General features: G+C 54.9%; 1 protein-coding gene across 6 annotated transcripts in view; it reads right to left on the bottom strand.

Annotated features, from left to right (window-relative positions):
- ITPR3 (inositol 1,4,5-trisphosphate receptor type 3) overlaps positions 1–20,123 on the bottom strand; it is a 68,173-nt gene that overhangs the window by 30,828 nt on the left and 17,222 nt on the right. For 5 of the 6 annotated variants that reach the window (XR_007152093.1, XR_007152092.1, XM_047858268.1 and 2 more), the window contains exons 3-13: positions 8,758–8,879; positions 6,762–6,848; positions 6,001–6,159; positions 5,711–5,809; positions 5,288–5,371; positions 2,821–2,967; positions 2,516–2,611; positions 1,864–1,914; positions 1,548–1,690; positions 440–539; positions 198–358 (exon numbers count right to left, since the gene is read on the bottom strand). Coding sequence is in view for 4 of the 6 variants with exons in the window: in XM_047858268.1 (XP_047714224.1) it covers positions 198–358; positions 440–539; positions 1,548–1,690; positions 1,864–1,914; positions 2,516–2,611; positions 2,821–2,967; positions 5,288–5,371; positions 5,711–5,809; positions 6,001–6,159; positions 6,762–6,848; positions 8,758–8,879 (1,249 nt within the window). In the remaining 2 variants the exon portion in view is untranslated. The remainder of the gene's footprint in view (positions 1–197; positions 359–439; positions 540–1,547; positions 1,691–1,863; positions 1,915–2,515; positions 2,612–2,820; positions 2,968–5,287; positions 5,372–5,710; positions 5,810–6,000; positions 6,160–6,761; positions 6,849–8,757; positions 8,880–20,123) is intronic. The other variant, XM_047858266.1, reaches the window with a different exon arrangement.

Here is a 20,123-nt window from a genome sequence, read left to right as displayed (position 1 = left end):
GTTAGTTCTGGCAGTACACAAGAAGTGAGGCAAGGGCCCGGGTCCACCAGGGCCTGCAGAAACCAGTCCCCACCTCTGTCTCCCCCACCCCAGCCACGCCTGCCCGGCTTCTGCTTTGTGACTCCTTCGTCCATGAAAAGCAGACCCTTGGAGGACAAGGCCTCTCGAGACCTCGATGACCCCGCCCTGCAGCCCACCTGCGGTCATTCTGGCTGATGAAACCCTCGCTGAGTTTCTCCACGGCACTGGCCAGCATGGAGCTGGCATCGTTGGCAAAGTCCAGGTCCCGGATCTCAGACACCGGAACTGACACGATGGCAAAGGCTTCCTTGTCCTCCTTGGTGGGGCAGGTGCCCAGCTGCGGGGACAGGGGTCAGCAGGGCACCCAGGGACGAGCTAAGGCCCCAGCCCCAGCCCCCCAGCCCCGGGCGCCTCGCACCATGAGCCGAATGGGCCGCTCTTCCTCAATGTCGATGGGTACGTTGGTGCTCTGGATCCATGTGTTGGTGCAGAGGTGCCGCAGCCGGACATAGGAGTTCCTACAGGCGGGGCCAGGGTCAGGGCTCGGGGATGGGGCCTCGGATCGCGTCCCGGCTGTCTGCTCTACCCCCGATGCTCCACATCTCCACCTGACTCCACACCCACGGGACAGGGAAACTGCTCCCTCCAGGCGAGGAGCCCAAGCCAGAGAAGAGTGACCAGCAAACAGCCCCCAGGCCCCCTGCTGCCCTTACCGAGGCCCACGTGCCTCACCCGCACTCCCCAAAACTGGCTTGTTTGTAAACCTGGAACCAAGACTCATTTGGACAAATGGAACCACTTAGACTATTTATCCCACTTAGTGTCAAGACGCGTGTGTTTCATAGCGGAAACGCTCTTGTCTCTGATTATGAAATATCATTACCTTTCTGAAATGAAAAACAATCTGAATCTCAAAATGCACCTGGCCCCAAGAGTTTCAGCTAAGGGATCGTGGGGGCCTGTAGCCACTCAATTACTTCTCCCATGAGTCCTGTTGATGGGTAGACTTGATATTCCCACTTCACAGATCAAGAAATCAGGGCAAAGTGATGGAGTAAGCTGCCTGAGGTCAGACAGCTAATAAACACTAAAGCCTGATGGACACCTGGGAAGTTGCTTGATGTTATGGCCCAGAATCTCAGGGTTGGGGGAACAACTTAAAGATTGGGGAGCCCTGGCCCCACCCAGTGCGCCCTGGACAAGCTCGTGCAGCTTGAGCTTGAGTAGGCAGACCAACAGGGGCAGGTGGCTGATAAAGATCCCTGGAGAGAAGGCATTTTGATAAAGCAACTTGCATGAGGCAGCACCCACATGCACAGAGCCCAGGGCCAGGCACACAGCAAGCATTCAGTGGTGGTTAGCTGTCTACAGCTCTCAGAGCTCCATCCCCAGAGGGACGGGACATGCAGGTCCTGAGGCCAAAGGACCTCAGGAAGACAGAGGAGTGTGGGATTCAGGGAGCTCAGAGACAGGATGGCCCAGCCTGGAGACTCCCATCAGCCCCCAGGCACATGGCACCTACTCACCTGGGCACAAAGGAGTCAGTTTTCTGCAAGGTGGTGGGGTCCAGCTCAAAGAGGGAGGCAATGTCGTTGCCATGGGGAACAGCCACCAAGCGGTACTTGATCTTCTCCCCAGCGTTCCGGCGACCTGCACGACCCTGAGCACGCTGGGGTGAGAACCCCCACTCAGGCAGAGGCCCCTCCCTCCTCTCAGGCACCCTGAAACCACCTGGGGTTCCACCTGAGAGGCCTTCTCCCTCCAGCTCACCTCCCAGGGTTTCACGGCCACCCTCCCGTGGTCCTTCTTCCCCCGGCCCCAGAGCCCTACTTTGGTCCTCACCATTCCTGCCGCCTTGGACTCACAGGTATCGCCTTTGTAACTGGGGTTCTCCTGGACAGAGACACGAGATGGGGAAGGCTATTGGACACTGAGCTATGCTCACATGACCCCAAAACAAGGTCTACCCCAAAATAGCCCTCACCCTCCCAGGGGCACCCACCCCAGCACTTAAACCCAAGTCACTCGTGAAGAAGCCACCAATGAGAGCCCCCAGGCCTTGCCCTTCATTCCTCTCTCCGTGGACACCCACAGATGAACACACACACACACACACACACACACACACACACACGAATGCCCCAATATAACCGGCCTGCGTATTCTGGACAGACATGAATGTGGAATGTAAGTTATACATGGGCTGGGGATTTGGCTCACCGTTGTATCCCCAGGGCCTAGACTAGCTCCTGGCACATAGCAGAGGCACAGTAATACTCATTAGTATACTCGTATATACTCATATAGTACTCAATTATATACATTCATGCACTTACTTGATAGTATTTGTTAAACGCAAGAGTGCAGATAAGCCAGGGTCCACAGTCACATATGTCTGTGTGTGCAGACGTGCAACAGGCACACACGCTCACACACGCCCACACGCACACACACCCTGAGCCCCCAGGATGCCCCCCTCTCCCTCCCCACTCACCTCGGCAGCCAGGTAGTTGCCCGTGGCCAGGTGCTTGAAGCGATACAGGCCATTCCAGTGACCGGCTCCTCCACGGCAGGGGTCATGGTGGACCACCTGAGGGGTGCAGGGATGAGGCAGGAAGGAGGACTGGCCAGGGAGGGGTGACCCTGGGGAGGCCTGGAGGAGTTTACTCTGGACGCCTGGAGAGCTCTGGGTGAGTGGCACCTGGACACCCCACCCCCACCCCAGCTCTACCCTCCAGGGGGATGGGGGAAGAAGGGGGGAGCCCAGGGCTGGGTCCTGGGTAAGACACAAGCTCTGACCTCCACTTCCCAGAGGGCATTGGAGCTGGTGGCCGAGGTGGCGGACTGGCGCAGCGTGGTGCGCAGGAACACCTGCAGCTTGCCCTTGTACTCGTCACACGTCAGGAACTTCTCCTGCTCCGCATGGAACAGCCGCACCACGTCTCCCTGTAGGTGTGGGTCACGGGCTCAGGACAGCCAGCCCCACCTGTGTCAGATGCAGGAGCGGCTGGCCGGGCCCCCGTGGCTCCTCCCAGGGCCAGCAAGCAGAGGGTGAGATGTGTACTGGGCCCCAACAGCGGGTGGCTGGGGCCAGGGGCTGGCCCCTCAGCCGGGCACTCTGCCCAGATCCCAAATCCAGGATGTCCAGATGACTGGGGCGGGCCAGGCTCTTATCCAGATCCTTCCCCAGCTTCCTATGTCAAACCCACCCTTGACTGTCTCCTTCCCGGATTTATATCTCTAGAAACCCCACCTGACCTCTAAAGGCCAATCTCGAGTCACCCCCTCAATGAAGGCAGGAGGGATGTCACCTTTTGGGGCCCTTCTAGGCCCATGGCTGCACCTCCCTAGGGCCCTTTCTGCCCGAACATGGGTAGTTCTTGCCCATTTCTTCTGCTCCCACAGGACTAGAACAGCTGGCTTATTCGTCTCCGAAGCTTTGGACACAGACACCAACTTTGGGTCCTGGCTCTGCTTCACAAGCCGTGTGACCTTGGATAAGTTCCCTAACATCTCCAAGCCTCAGTTTCCTCTCGTGTACAATGGGGCTACTATGACCTCCTTGCAGAGATTGCGAGTATTATAATTTGTATAATGGAGTCACGCTGCACGCTTAGCACGTGCCAGCCTCTGCGTGCCCACCTCACGTGGACTTTCTCACCTCCTCCTCACACTGACTCCCTGGGTACATACATCGCTATCCCCACCCTACAGGTGGAGAGGCTCAGGCACAGAGAAGGTAAGTGTCCTGCCGAGGGTCACAGAGCTAGTGACAAATGGGACATGAATCCGTGCTACAGCTCCAGAGCCCTTATCTTTCCACCACACTTCCTCCGGCAGCGAACCTACAACCAGCGGGTCGTCTATTACCGTCTAGTAATATTATATCTATTACTCCAACCACCAGTTGCGACCACTAACAGCATTATCTGGCTTCCCTACCACTGCACTGGACACAAAGTTCTCAGTTAACACCTGTGGAGTGAACACACGAGTGAATAACTAGACACAGATTATGTGAGTTGCTTTGGCGGAACCTTGTGACCCTTGTATCCACGAGGCGCAGGGTTGAGAACAAAAAAAAGGGGTGGACTTTGCACACTCAGATCTCACTTCCAGGTTGCCTGGCACTAACATCAAAGCCATGACAGATTCACCGAAACCAGTCCAGGCAGCACCACGGGGTTCGACCTGATGATGGTGCTTCATTTTCTCAGTGCCACACAGATTGGGGGCTGGAATGTGTAATCAGAGAAGGCTTCTGGGAGGAGATGGCACACAGGCTGAGGCTTGACTGATATGTGGATGACGCACAGGCTTCAGGGAGAGACAGAAAGGCATTGAACAGAGCGTGGGTGAACTGGAAAGAGCCTGGGAGACGGGAGAGGGAGAGTGATAGGCTGAGGCAGCCTGAGGGGGGCAGGAAAGTCTGATGGAGCAGCCTGGCTGGGAACGGAGGGTCAAGGGAGCCACTGCAGGCTTCTATGCAGGGGAAGATGCAGGGAACACAGGGCAGCCTCCTTAGGGGGCTGCTCTTGGGCCTGTCCCCTGTCCCTTTAACAGATATCATGGTCAGATGCCTGCCAACTCCCCTAGCTGAGGAGCCTCACCCTCTTTGCTACCCCCATATCTGCCCCTCCCAACTGCCCCTCCACATAGAACCCACAGCCCAGTAGGCTGGTTCCATCCCCTGAAGCCCCACTTGAACCTCTGGATGCCTGGTTTTCAGGGCTTGTCTAATGGTGTCTCCAGCCCTCTTTCCCCCTTGCTCTGGTCCCTCCCTAAGTCGTTGCCGCAGTGTTTCCCAGCAGTACTGTGTGCCCTCCCAGCCTGTCTGGAATCGGGGCACAGGCCCTGACTCAGCAGCCTCAGGCCCTTGCCCAAGAGGGCATAGGGCAAAGGGCAGTGCACCTGGCTTGGATCCATGGAGCAGGCGTGGGGGAGGAAACAGAGTGCTCAAAATATCTGGCTCTCCAAGATGAGGGAATGGGGACCCCTATCCACTGACACACTCTTAGCAAGAGGAAAATTCGAGGGTCGCCAGGATCCAGAAAAGATAGAGACTGAGGCTGGGAGGCTAGAAGCAAAAGATGGGGTGGTCCGGTGGGTGGCAGCGGAGGGGGAGGGGGTGGGGACGGAGGGGAGGGCCTGACAGAGAGCAGGGCTGGGTAAGGGTAGGTGAGGGAAAGCAGAAAGGGGGACCTTCAGGGCCGGTCTGGGCAGCCGGCAGGCAGGTGGCAGTGGGCAGTGGGCTCCCAGTCCTTACCCCTTTCAACACCTCCTCCAGGTGGTCTCGGAACTGCATGAACAGGTTGATCTTCCAGCTGGTGTTGCAGTTCACAGAGTTGACCTGGGGAAGGGCAGAGAGAACCCTGATGCCAGGCGGACCGCCAGCGGTTGGAGAGTGGGGCATGAAAGGCCCGGTGAGGGGGTGGGGGGAGGACCAGCCCAGCTCCCATCAGAGCACAGAGAGGAGGTGTCTTCTCAAAGCCAGGGCCCCCAGGCCCCAGCCAGCTGCCCTGGGGCTGCCAGCCTGTGGGGCAAAGAATGGGGCAGACGTAGAGACCCAGCTCACCCAGCTGGCCAGGTGGGAGTGGAGGAAAAGACCATGGTGGGGAGGGGCCCTTCTGTGCCCTCAAGGATGTTCAGATGCCCTTCCACTGCAGGCTGGCCCCACCAACTCACTCACCTCCTTGCAGCCAGCGTTGTCACTAAGCTCATAATTGCTGGCATGCAGAGGCTGCCCGGCGTTGACAGGATTCAGGATCACCTTGTCCCCCACCACCACCTATGGGGACAGGCGGAACAGGGTGAAGGTGGGAAGGGCCAGGCCTCCAGGCCTCTCCCTGGTCTCAGTCTGCCCCTCTGAGAAACGGGCACGACCTCATCCAGTCCCCACATCAAAGACCCTGTCGAAGCCCCTCTGGTGCTGCGGCCCGCACCTCCCACCAGGCCCCTCCAGCCGGGCCCTGTCCTTACATTGTCCCCGTTGCTCCGCAGCTTCCAGAAGGGCTGGATGAAGAGCCAGGAGCCCTCGTTGCCTGTTGCATCCAGTGTCACCCGCATGGCATTCTTCTCCAGCAGGGCCGGCAGCCGCTTGTTCACTGTCAAGTACTTGTTGCTCTTCATGTGCAGGAGCTGGGGGGCAGGCAGGGTGCAAGTGAGGTCACCGGGCCCCAGGGGGCCAGCCCATCGAGGACGGGGACTCTGGGCGGCCCACTGGACCTTGGTCACAGCTGGACACACATACAGTGTCAGATACACAGACATAAACACACGAATTGAGACACGTGCAGTCACTCACGCGTGCGCGCATGCTCACACACACACACACACACACACACACACACAGACTGTCAGGAGCCTAGATGAACACAAAAACAGCTAGCATTTCTGAATCCTTCCCATGTATTCATTCCCGTAACCTTACAGCTACCAAAAGGGAAGTAATATCATTGGCCTGATTTTGCAGACGGGGAAACAAAGGCACTGGGAAGTTAAGTAACTTGCCTGCGGTCACAGAGCCAAGATTTGAACTCAGACCATAAGGCTCCAGCAGCCGGTGACCACTGTGCTGGAAACACACCCACAGACACAGCTACTCAGGCCACACAGAAACAGGCACACCCAGAAGCAGATATGTCCCCTCACAGGGACACGCCCCAGAGGGCATGTCAGCTGGCACCCCTCTCCCCAACGCCAGCCCAGCCTCTTCAGGGGGGGATGCAGGTGGGTCTCACCTGGATGACACTGCCATACTTCACAACGTCCCCGTGCACCTTCTTGTTCTCCGTGTCATTCTGCTTCTGCTCCATCTGGGCTGCGTGCTGCACAGACACACGCAGAGGTGGAACGCAGGCTCGGAAGCCGGCTCCTGGAGGGCCACATCCCCCCCACGCACAGGTGTGCACACACACACACACAAAGCTTCTGGCACTGTACCCAGTGACCACCCCTCCCCCAAGGCCATCTAGCCCATTCCCTCCGCAGGTGATGAGGGACTGAGACTCAGAATGCAGAGGGGCAGCCTGAGGTCAGACAGCCTGCAGCCCAGGGACCCGAACCCCGATCCCCTGCCCCCTCCCCCCATCTGGAGGAGGCATGCCAGCAGGCCCTTGAACTCCCTGTGCCGTCTGACACTGCCAGCAGACAACCTAAGCTGTGCCTCACTACCCCCAACTCAGCCGACTCCTGATGCCCCCATCACAGGACCCCTCCCCCAGCCCAAAAACCTGACAGACGCGCCTGGCGCTACTTCCTCCGCCTCCTTCCCATCCCCCTCCACCCCACTCCTCTATGATCCTCCCTCCCAAAACTGTGTGTGCTCCTAGCCACTGTCTTCACTGGTGGCCCAGATCCAACTCCGACAGATCCAACGCCAAGGGCCTTGAGGGTTTGGCTGGCTTCCCATTAAGGACACGTTTTTAGGCACTTCTGTCGCATTAGACCGGAGGCTGCTTAAGGATAGGCACTGTCTCCTCCATCAGATTGGGGGGTCCTAGACAGGGCTAGACAGGGTTCTAGACAGGGCTCTGTCTCCTCCATCAGACTGGCACTCCCTGAAAGCACTGGCCCTTCTACCCAGTTCTTCTCCTCAGTCCCTTCAGCCAGGCCTCACAACGGAGGCTGGGGCAAGGGTGGCTGTTAGGGAAACTGGCCGTGTACCACATGATTTCCCATAAACCCACGGCGTGACTACACGTGTGTGTGCGTGTCTGTGTACATGTAAATGCCCGACACCCAGGCCAGATCCCCGGTTCAGCCTCGGCGTGTGTCGCAGCAGCAAGGAAGCCTGTGACAACCCCCAGCCCAGGAAGAAAGATGGGTTATCTGTTAACAGACCTCAGGCAGCCCAACCTCAGCCCCCTCTTTCCAGCCCAGTTTATAGCTATGGGGTGAAGCCCACTCTTTCGCCATTTTACACCCACCTCCTCAAGGAAGGGGACACAGGGAAGCAAGGTCTACGGGACAGGGGCTGGGACACCAGACCTGAGGGAGGGTCTCAGAAACAGAGTGCCAAGCTGCTGACCACAGCCAAAGCCTCGTACTCTCTTTTTCATGGGGACTGGGCCCTGAGGTCTGTCCGGAGGGGACTGCTAGGATGTCAACTGAGCCACTGCCCCCAAGAGGTCCATGAGCAACCACCAGGCCTCTGCACTGTGCACTGTCCCTGTGTCCAACAAACCCAAGGTGAGTCAGAGATCTGAGGGCCATTCAGGCCCTACTACAAACTCACAGGATGAAAGCACGGACTGCCCAGCCCCCTCTAATGGTCCCAGGACCCAGCTCTATAAAATGAGGAAGGAGGTTAAGACTGGTTTTCAAATCAGGTTCCCTGGAGCCACTGTCGCCAGGGGCTACTGGTAACTCCAGGTACAGTTGTACAGGTTGTTCACTGCACTATGGCGTCCAGCTGAAGGGCTGGGTGGAAGCTGAAAACCAGTCCACCTTTCACTCACTGAGCCATGTGCTCAGGGCATTAGGGCTATGCCAGCCTGGAGGAAGGAGCACCTTCTTCTAACTGGCACAAAGGGTCATATAGACAAGTGGATCACTGGGAAGGCACTCTACTTCCTCTCTCTTACCTCATTCACACCCACGCATACCAATCTCTTACATCTTGGGGTTTCCCACTCAGCCACAGGGCCCCTCTTGGCTCTGATGGGCAGCGGCCCCCGTGTGTGCACCCGGATTCCTGAGGCACATACACAGGTGCATGCCTGTGCACATACACACCTGTAACTTCTGGAGCAGCACCACGTCAGCGATCTTCTCCTTGTCCTGCTTCGTCTGTTTGGCCTTCCAGTACTGCTTCTGGGCCGAGTAGCGGTTCATGGGACACACCTTGAAGAGGCAGTCTGTGGTGGGGCAGGCCAAGGGAGGGAGATCAGTTCATGGAAGGCTCAGCCTACAGCCCCACCCCCCAAATTCCACCTCCACTCTCCCCACCCTCGTGCCCCACTGGGATGGAGAGGTAGTGGTAAGAAGGACCCAGAAGAAGTTGGGGCAGGTGTGAAAGCAGGATCCCAGCTGGGAGGCAGACGCGGGCCCTCCTCCCCACGGGAGATTTATCAGAGGCTCTCAGGCCCGCACCCCATGCCCTGTCTGTGCCAGCTTTTGTGGACATCGGTGGCTGACAGTTCATACCTGCATCCTCCTCTGGCCCACTGCCATCTTGCCCACAGATGCCTGGGAAGTTGCATCCCTCTCCCTCCCCACCCCCAGGAGCAGCTGGCACAGACACAGGATAGTCTGGCCTCTGGAGATGACTGTCCGCAGTGCTGGTCACTCCCCAGCTCCCTGTACGATCCGGCTGACGCTTCTATTTGGCCTGAAACCACATCCTTGCTTGGCTCTTCCCTTGCCCTGAGTCAGTGAGGTCTCCCCTGAGACCCCTCTTCAATAATTCTTCCTGTCATAGGCTCTGCTTCCAGGGAACTTGACCTAAAACCTGCCCAATCAAAATTCCAGAAACAGGTTCACTTTTACTCTTTTTCTTTTGGAAAGCAGATGAAACACTTATGATTTTCATAAGCCCCCACTCCAGAGAGGGCATCAGATTTTTCTATTTATCAAAAGGAAGCATGAGTTGAAAAATCCTATTCTAAAGTGTGGTGGGAGGGGATCGGGGATTCTGGGTCATGGTGACGTGCTGGCCCAGGCGGATGGACCCACCTGACAACAGCACAGGCTGTCCTGTGAGGCAGTGGGTGCCCCGTCACAGGAGGGAACCACACCCTGGACAAGGCGCTGGGCTTATGGTCTCTAAGACCCCTCTCACTCTGCAGTACTGGGCCTCTCCAGCCGCTTGGAGCCCAGGACAAGGATGGCTGTGCTGGAGAGCCCCTCAAGCCCTCTCATCTACCCTCCAAAGGAAGGCTAGGTGCCTGCTCTGGTCAAAGCTGGTCATCCAGCCCCCGGCAACTAAAAGCAAAACTGGATTTTCTATCTAGCCCACGAGCAGGCAGAGGCCCCCTGGTGCCATCAGGAAGAGAGACCGAGTGAGTCAAAGACAGAGGGAAGGAAAAAATGGCAATTCTATTCGTAGATGGAGCCGCCAAGGCCTGCCCTGCCTAGCCCACCTTGGCACCACCAGCATGAGGGGGCATCACTTCTAGAAATAAGCGCTCAGTCTGTCGGAGAGAGTATGTCTTTACAAGGATCTGCTTAGCCCTCCAGAAGAAGCTCATGTGTCACCGCCTCCCAGAAGTCCTCCTGCTTCGTCAGGCTGGATTGGAGCTCCCAGGGCTCCCCAGGTCCCCCGGTTACCACATCGATCGCACTGCCTTGTTAGAGGCCACTGGTGCCCAAGAGAAGTCAGAGAAGTGGAGCATACCAGGAACTGTTTTGGAAAATGGGAGGGTGGTTGTCCTGATAGAGGTCACAGCTGGCATTTAGTGGGCAGGACAGGGACGCTGGACACCTGCACCATAAAGACTGTCCGGCATGACTCCTGCCGAGAGTGTCCTGCCACACGCCTGCAGGTGGACAGCGGAGGGCAGCACTCTGGGCCCAGAGTGGCCCACAGAAACACAAAGTACTTGTTGCACAGTTTTTAGCAAACACTGAATTTTTCAGGAATGCGACTCGTTTCGAAACTGAGGGAATTTGTGCTGTTCTTTGTGTTGCTCAAACTTGACCAGGAGTTTTTTGCTGTTTCAGAGAATGCACCACGCTCATGGCCGTGCCAGATGCCTGCGTTTGTGGCTGCCGTCTTCAGGCAAGCTCTGACTGCTTCCTTGGGTCTTCTAGTTGTGCCCAACATCGACTTCTAAAACATGTATTACTATATTATAAATTGTTTTCCTTTTATGTCTCTTTTTTATCACACTTAGGGCATTAGACTGGCCTCGCTCCCTCCCCCCAGCTCCAAGCTCAGTCAGATCCGGGCCCTGGACCCCCCATTTTATGTTACATAAATGTAGACGTGCATAGATTGTATTATTTTTGAATTCCACTTAATAGTATTAAAGGGGGTTCTGGATCTGACAGGCTCATCTGCAGGCTGGCAGGGCCACGTGTCCTTCCCCGTGTCTCCAGCACCAGGTCAGGTCTCAGAGAATATCTGCCAGATGAACACAGGAATCTAGAAATGAGTCCCTCACGTGGATGAGGTGGGGCCTGAATCTATAGCCTAGAAGAGAGGAAAGGGATGGGGCGCTCAAGTGGAGGGAAGGGCAAGACGGTGCCGGAGGAGGCGGTGAAGTGACAGCAGCCAGTCACACTTGGGGTCGGGCAAACCGAGACAGGAGGGGGCCGGCCAGGGCCCTTGGAGTTCATGAGCTCCCTGGTCTCCCCACCACCCCCTCCCACTCCCAATCCAGAACAGAGAACAGAAGGAAAGACAGATGCTGCCCCGGGTCGCCCTACAGCAGAGGGGCTCAAGCCTTTCTGAACTGACTCGCCTACGAAATACATTCTTGGATCACCACTTTGTGAAACCACATGGGGACTTCTGTCCCTGGTAATAGGGGCAGGCTGTGACAGGGCAGGGCTGAGAACCGTCGTTGTCACGTCTTTTGGACCAACCCAACCAGAAAACAACTAAAGCAACCAGGTTTTTCAAATGGATATTATTTTAAGACTTCTTAAAGAACTGACAAAACAGTGAAGAATTATTGGGCCCGAACAGAAGATCAAAGGGAAGTTCAGAGATACAGAAACACCCAAGCTACTTTTGCCCTGAGGATATTTGCTGATTCCAGAAAACACGGGCTTTTATTTGGATGACTCCATCAGGTGACAGGGACAGAAATCCAAGCCCAGGCCCATGGAAGGTGGGAGTCTAACAGGCGACCCTCCACTCAGGAAGCTAAGACCCCAAAGGGCTACACCCCAGGTGAAAAGAGCTCCTTCCAGCAATGAGAGCTCTGTTGGAATCCCTTGGATGGTGCAAGAAACCCAAAATTCGTGCCTGGCTTTAGGCGGTCTTGGATGGGTGGAGCCCCAGGAGTCCGGTAACAGGATATGCACACCCTCTCTGGAGGAAGGTAACTTCCTCCTGGTCCACAACGACTCATACCAAATCTTTCAATTTTTTTAAGCGTTTATTTATTTTCAAGAGAAAGAGAAACAGAGCGCACATGGGGGAGGGGCAGAGAGAGAGAGGGACACACAGAATCCAAAGCAGGCTCCAGGCTCTGAGCTGCCAGCACAGAGCCCGACATGGGGCTCAAACCTGAGCCGAAGTTGGATGCTCAACCGACTGAGCCACCGAGGCACTCCGTACCAAATTTTTCAAATGCAATATCCAGTGTACAGTGAAAAACAACCAGGAACTCTTGGGAACTAGATGTCATGAGAGAGAACCAACCCACAAAACAGACAGTAGAAACAGACGTTGAAGAGACTTCAAACACAGACATCCGTAGAACAGATACACCTACCCTGCCTAAATCCACAAAAGCCTAAGGGATCCTTAGAAGGGGAAACTGTACAAAGTAACACCACAGGCTGAGAAAGAACCAGATAGAATCTCTAGAAATAAAAAAGCTTCAACAACCACACTTAAAACTCACTTAAGGGGGCGCCTGGGTGGCGCAGTCGGTTAAGCGTCTGACTTCAGCCAGGTCACGATCTCGCGGTCCGTGAGTTCGAGCCCCGCGTCGGGCTCTGGGCTGATGGCTCAGAGCCTGGAGCCTATTTCTGATTCTGTGTCTCCCTCTCTCTCTGCCTCTCCCCCGTTCATGCTCTGTCTCTCTCTGTCCCAAAAATAAATAAACGTTGAAAGAAAAAAAAAAAAAAACTCACTTAAGTATTTAACAGGGGAACAGGAGCTTAGGCAGGGCCGAAGGAAGAATTAATGAGACATTAACAACTCTTACTACCACGCATTCTAAGACGCATTCGAATTCAATTCTATCCAATTCTTTAAAGGATGGTTGAGTCCCATTAAAGGGACTTCACGGCCCACTAATGGGTCAGAGCCCATGGCTGAATGAAGCACACTGCCCTGGAGCATCCCAGGAGTGGGAGGAAGCCAGCACTGATCCCTCCCTGCTCCCAACTCTTTCATCTCTGTCTTGGAAACTGACTACCTAGAACTTGTCAAATGTGCCTTTTTCTCTCACACAGATGGTCCCTTAGAGCCTTGCCTGTAATACACGTCAGAAGATGCTTGTTGAATGAATAAATGACTTGAGTCCTCTAAAATATTTGTGGCCCACCTCTCTGCACACCTCCATGCTTTTACAATGCTGTGCTTTCTTGCCCAGAGGCAGCCCTGTCAGAACCCTAGAAGAGATCAGAACGCTTCTTCTCACCAAACCACAGGGCAGAAGGGCAGTGAGGAGGAAGAGTGGGATGGGAGCGGGGAGACCAGGCTCACACGGGAGCTGCAGCCTCAAAGGCCAAGAGATAAGTCTGGGTCCGGGCAGGTTTCCAACAGTAAGGGCTGCGTGTGCTGGGGGACACATGCTCGTGGCAGAGGGGGCACCACTGCCTGTGAGGCTGCAGACAAGAGGATGTTCACCTAGTAAACAAAGTCAAGTGACCTTCCCTGAAACTAAGGTATGTAACACTCCAAAAGCCACTGCCGCTGGAGGAGCTTTAAAAAATACAAACTCCAGGGGCGCCTGGGTGGCGCAGTCGGTTAAGCGTCCGACTTCAGCCAGGTCACGATCTTGCGGTCCGTGAGTTCGAGCCCCACGTCAGGCTCTGGGCTGATGGCTCGGAGCCTGTTTCCGATTCTGTGTCTCCCTCTCTCTCTGCCCCTCCCCCGTTCATGCTCTGTCTCTCTCTGTCCCAAAAATAAAAAAATTAAAAAAAAAAAAATACAAACTCCTTTGGGGCGCCTGGGTGGCTCAGTCAGTTAGGCATCTGACTCCGGGTTTGGGCTCAGGTCATGATCTCGCGGTCTGTGAGTTCGAGCCCTGCGTCAGACTCTGCGCTGACAGGGTGGAGCCTGCTTGGGATTCTCTCTCTCCCTCTCTCTGCCCCTCCCCTGCCCATACTCTCTCTCTCTCTCTCAAAATAGTAAACATTAAAACAAATTTTTTTAAATACAAACTCCCAGGTCCCCTGTAGATTCAGCAGGTTGGGGCGAGGCCTGGGGATATGCATTTGTAAAGGCACCCCAACCCCAAATAGTCCTCCTGTTCCCACCAGGTTGAAAAGCACCAGTGCAGACGACTCGAGATGCAAACACAGCACAAGGAATAAAGTTCTACAGTCACAATAACATCTAAGCCCTGTGTAAATCACGTAAACATCTGCTTTTAATTATTGTCAACGTTTAGACTCAACCTGTCGAACAAAACACGGAAGACTCCATGGGTGTGTACAGAAGAGAAGGCACGGTCATTCAGCCTTGATGTAAAACTGAAAGTGAGCCTGGCAGAGGAGGGAGGGGGCGGGGGTCAGCGCTGGGGTTGCTGGTGGCCGAGAAATGAAGGCGGAACCATGATCATCAGGTTTATGAAGGTGACAGTGGAGAATCGTGACAGGCTGCCCTCAGGAGGATAGGGCAGAGGAAGTGGACGAGCGGCCCAGGGGAGCTAAATTCTCCTAGAATAAGCAAAACATTGAAAGACCTGGGAGCTACAGGGGAAACATTGAAGAGTTCAAAGGGACTGCCTTCCGAAGTGGCTGAGGAGGCATAACGTGGTACAACCCAGTGGGGGACAGCTGGCAGACTCGATCAGCAGCCCAGATGCCCTTGCCCCCGACTCAGCAGCCTCGCCACTGGTCCAGCCTTCCAAGAGCACACCTGCGTTTGCACAAAATGACAAGGGACAGGGGTCTTTGCTGCAGCACTGGCGGGAAAGCTGGAGATTAGGGATAGCCCAAGTGTCCATCGGAGGGGACTGGTTAAATACTTCCCAACAGAGCCGCATAATGGAATGCTCTGCAGGTGTAAGAGACAGAGGTCAGAACTTCGGACACACGCTACATGCCACACGTGCGTAAACCGTGAGGCCATTATGCTAAGTGAAAGAAGCCAGTCACAAAAGGACAAATACTGGGTAATTCTGCTCATGTGGGTACTTCAAACAGTCAAATTTACAGAGTTGGAAAGCAGCACGGGTGGGGGGGGCGGGGACGGTGGCAGTGGAGAATGGCTGGTGGTGGTGATTATTTAACAGGTTAGACTTTCAGTTTTCTGGGAAGAAAAGAGTTCTGAGGCCGGAAGGTGGTGATGGCTGTATAACAGTGAGAATGTGCTTAATGACACTTAACTGTACACTTAAAAATGGCTAAAGATGGGGAAATTTATGCTATGGATCTTTACCACAATGTAAAAATAAATACTTTTTTTAACGTTTAAAACTATGTAAGTAGGGGCGCCTGGGTGGCTCAGTCGGTTCAGCGGCCAACTTCGGCTCAGGTCATGATCTCGCGGTCCGTGAGTTCGAGCCCCGCGTCAGGCTCTGTGCTGACAGCTCAGAGCCTGGAGCCGGTTTCAGATTCTGTGTCTCCCTCTCTCTCTGACCCTCCCCCGTTCATGCTCTGTCTCTCTCTGTCTCAAAAAAATAAACGTTAAAAAAAAATTAAAAAAATATATGTAAGTAATAGAAACACTATTTTCACACAGTTGTCGAGGATACAGAACAAAAATGAGTTGGTTTTTGTTTTGTTTGTTTGTTTGTTTCTTGTGAGAGTGTGTGGCACGTGTGCACGCGCGTGCACACACACGCACACACACGCAAGCACAAGTGGGGGAGGGACAGAGAGAGCATGAGAAAGAATCTTCAGCAGGCTCTACACCTAGCTCAGAGCCCGACACAGGGCTCGATCTCACAGCCCTGGGATCATGAACGATCTGAGCCGAAATCAAAATTCAGACAGTCAACCGAGTCACCCAGGCACCCAAACATGAGGTTCTAAGTGAAACAAAAAAACAGAGACATTTCAAGGTTTCTATATACTAATATGAAAAGGTCCCCAGTAGGATCCATAGTAAGATTTATAAAGTAAAAACAAAAAAACAGAATAGTGTATACAGAATGCTACTTCTATGTAAGAAAAGGGGGGAAATCCGAAGAGTGTATATGTTTGTATTTGACAAAGGAACCCTGGAGGATGCATAAGGAGCTCAGGAAAGTGGTCCCCTGAAGGGACCACAGTAGAGGAGCGAAGCAGGGGGAGAAGGCGGGTGGGAGTAGACTCTCTATGCCTATTTGTACAATGTTTTGATGTTTTCATATATGAATAAATTTCCTAGTCTGTTTTTCTATACCGTTGCCCCCAGAAAAGGGGGCAGAAGGTGAGTGAGGGTGAGGTGGGGGGGCAATGTTGCTTTCATCTTGAACCTGGAGACTGTATTCGCATTACTTTTATAAAATGGGGGGGAGGGAATAAGAACAAAATTTTAAGTGGCCAATAAACATATGAAAAGATGCTCCATCTCATTGGTAGTCAGAGGAAAGCAAATTAAAACCGCAGTGAGATGCCATTTCACACCCAGCAGGCTGGAAGAAATTTAGTGGGACAGAACCAAGTGCAGCGGGGGTGGGGGGGGGGGTGGGGGGGGTGGGGGTGGAAGCAAGGGGGGACGCACCCATAGTCTGGGGGGGGGGGGATGTGAGCATGCACAGCCCTGCAGGAAGGCTCAGAAGAGCTCCCTTGCACCAGGTGTCCTCCACCTCGGGACACACCCAAGACACTGCTGCACATGAGCCCCAGGAGACGGGTATGGCAGTGCCCGCCGCAGCATGGCTGGCAGCTGCCAAAAGCCGGAAATGAGCTAAATGTCCATCAACAGGAGAACCGATAAGTGGATTGCAGTTTATTCACCCGATGGAATATTACATAGCAATTAACCAGATGAACTAAAGCCAAATGTGTCAACATGGAGAAACCTCAAAAACTATGCTGAATTAAAAATGTGCGGAAAGATTTTAATACGCGGGGTTATAAAAATGGGAAATCGTACCCTGTATCGTTCATGAATACAGCCCTACGTATTAATAGCAAAAGTATAAAAACAGGCTCCTGAATGGTACACACCAATTTCTGATGAGTGTTTGCCTCTGGAGAGAGAGGGAGGGGAAAGGGATCAGGGGAAAAACCCAAAGGGCTTCAGCTACAGGCATAAGATGCTTTAAAAATGACAAGGTCTGAAATAAACGTGGCAAGAAGGATCTGATAGAGCTCTCTTGACTTTTGTGTAGAGTTGAAATATGTCTTAATAATAACAAAAATAACAATAAACTGGGCTTGGAAGGTGGGACAGGGAGAGCAGAGGCATAGCCTTGGGGGAGGTGGGGGGCCCCCAGCCATATAAGCACGGGGAGGTCACTTCATCAGCCTCTCCCCTGCATGGGCTCCCCGCAGTCTGGGTGGGTAAGTGGGTAAGTGGCCACTACATACATTCCTGGGGTTGCCATAGCTAGGTATGTGGGCTCTGAGCTTCCCTAAGGTAGACTGGGAGACAAGAGCTCCCCAAGCCCTGTACCGGGTCTCCCCGTGCCCCCAAGTGGAAATGGAAATAGAAAATGGGCTCACAGGAGAGAATTGCTCAGACCCCAGGCCCAGTCAGCAGTGTGAGACTCAGAGCAGCCATAACCCCAAGACCCCTACGGCAAAGCAAAGGTCAGGGAGGGTGGGCTGGCATGGGGTGCCCTACACATTGGGGCACCAGCAACCTGGGCCTTCCAGGGCCCTGCAGAGTCTGGAAAGAATTCCCAGAACGTGTTAGGGCTTGGAATGGCCTCAGAAGATGGCTAGAGCTAAAACCACAAACAAGAAGCCTATCAGGGACTGGTGGAGGCTGGTCGGGAGCTTCACTGGGCTTTGCCAGCCCGACCTGGGGGCCTCCAGGGTCAGCATGTGAGGATAACCAAGCTTTTGGGGGAGAGAGGGAGAAACCAGAGTTCCCAGCAACGGTTGGGCCCACCCAGGATGCTGTGACTGCACTTGTGGGGCCTCAGGAAACAGCCATCTCTGATGACATCTAGCCAACTTCTAACATGCCTGCCATGGCCCCCACACCCTTGCTGGGGACCTCCTTCCAGTGCCTTACAGGGTGTTTACAGGAGGGATGTGGAACAATGAGAACTAGGACTCCCAGGTTTGAGGCCAAGCTATGCTTTCCTCTTCTCTGGGCTTTAGTCTCAAAACTGAAGTAGTGGGAGGCCATGTCTCTTGTCCAAGTTCTCACACTCCCAATTACCTGCCAGCTATGGGATGCACAGAGACCTGGTTCTGTCCCAAAGGTCAGCTCTTCTCAGGTTCAAATGGGGCCACAGGGAGTTCAGAGGGGCCTCTGCCTGCCTCATCAAGATACCCCGGGCCAGGACCTGGGGCAGAGAGGGCACGGAAGAAGCTGGAGGCTGAGTACCCCCTTCCCCCTCTCTGAGCTGGCTGGGTGCAGTGAGGCCACAGGGACCACAGGGCAACCCCCAAATCTTGGAGAGGGCCCCACTCACAGGCTTTGGGAAAACAGAGAGGAAAAGAAAGGAGGGAGTAGTGGGTTTTTTGTTGCCAAAAATTGGCCCCAGACTCTGTCCACTGGAACTCTAGAGCAAATCTTCCTCGGCCACACCCACCTGCCTGCCACCACCCGTCACACCACAAAGCTGACTTCGCACACCTTCCCTCTTTGTTCCAGTGCCCTCCCTGCCCTGGCACAGCCCACCCTGGGGACCCTCACCCTTACTAACTTCCTCCCAAGAATTTACCTAAATCCCCCAGCTAGAGTAGAAATCCGCCCCTCCATGAGCCACTCCAAAAGCTCTCCTACTTCTGGCTCCAGGAAAGGCCCAGCCTCCATCACTACCCACTCTCAAACTTCAGAACCCAGGGGCAGGCATGGTCAGAGCTGGGCCTCCAAGCAGGGGGCCCGCACCAGCACCCTGAAACCCCCAAAGCCCAGGCTCGATGCTTTCGAGGTTGGGTTCAACCTAGGGACTTTGGACGGGTCACAGCAATGGGAGCAGCCAGGCCTGAGAGAGGCAGCAGGGGCGGGAGGAAGCCTGAGGAGGGGCTGATGCCTGCATTTATTCCTCAGATGTGTACCAGGCATGCACTATGTGGCAGACGCTGCAGCCAGAACAGAGAACAAAACAGCCAGAGATCCCTGCCCTGGCGGAGCTGACATTCTAGCTCCACAGACGATAAACACGTAACTAGAATGCATGGGGCATGTCGGATTCACGCTGTAGAGAAAAGGAAAGCAGGGAAGGGAGATGAGGGGTGCAATTTGATACTGGGTGGTCAACGAATGCCCCACCAAGGATATGAGACCTGAAGCACAAGCCAGGTGAATATGCGGAGTAAGAACCTTCCAGGCAGAGGAACAGCAAGTACAAAGGTATGGGGCCGGGGGGGGGGGGGAGCTTGGCTGATAAATATGAGGAACAGCAGGGAGGCGGTGTGGCTGGGGGGAATGAGAGGGGGGCAAGGGGTGGGGGATGAGGTGAGAGAGGCAGCGGGGCCAGACTCCGCAGAACAGAGTCTACGGTGGTGAGGAATGTCCAGTGCCAGAGGCAGTTCCCACATACCAGGGCACGTCCTGGCCTAAGACCCCCAGACTCAGCCCCCACTCAGAGGCCCCCGGTACAAGCAGAAGCACAACAACAGGTGTGGGGCCCTTCTTCCAGCTGGGAGGGCCCCCCTCTATCTCCTCCACCCTTCAATGGATGGGCAAGGCCCGGGCAGACAGACGGTCAAGGATGCCGCAGGATTATCTTAAACCCCGCTCGCCTCCCAGCATCCCCCTCGAGCACAATCCCAGCTAATCTCTCCCCAGAGGAGCAGCCACATGGGCAGACCAGGCGGCAGCAGCCCGGCGTGTTCCTACCTGCTCCCACCCTGCCCACCACACCCAGGATGTCTGATTGTCGGTCTCAGCCTCACAGGTAATCACAACAATAACACTTTACCCTGGCTGGGCACGGTGACAGCAGGGTGTCATTTCATTCTCTCAGCGCCCTTGGGCCTGTGGGGCGGGGCTGAGGAGCCCACTGACCACGGAGGACACAGAGGCCCCGAGAGCAAAGGCCCTTGCCAAGGTCACTCAGCAGAGCGAGGTCTGGGTTCCACAAGCTCCCCTCGGGCGGGAGTCCTCCACAAGGCCCCGGGCCTGGGGACACTGCCAGGGTCAGGAGCAAGGACCCAGAGATCACTGGCTCCAATCCCCTCACCACGAGGATAAGGAGACT

The sequence above is a fragment of the Prionailurus viverrinus genome, chromosome B2 (genome assembly GCF_022837055.1).
Source record: "Prionailurus viverrinus isolate Anna chromosome B2, UM_Priviv_1.0, whole genome shotgun sequence".
In the NCBI taxonomy this organism is placed as follows: Eukaryota; Metazoa; Chordata; class Mammalia; order Carnivora; family Felidae; genus Prionailurus; species Prionailurus viverrinus.
Note: the sequence above shows the minus strand (reverse complement) of the source record. Positions and strands in the feature narration are given on the sequence as shown.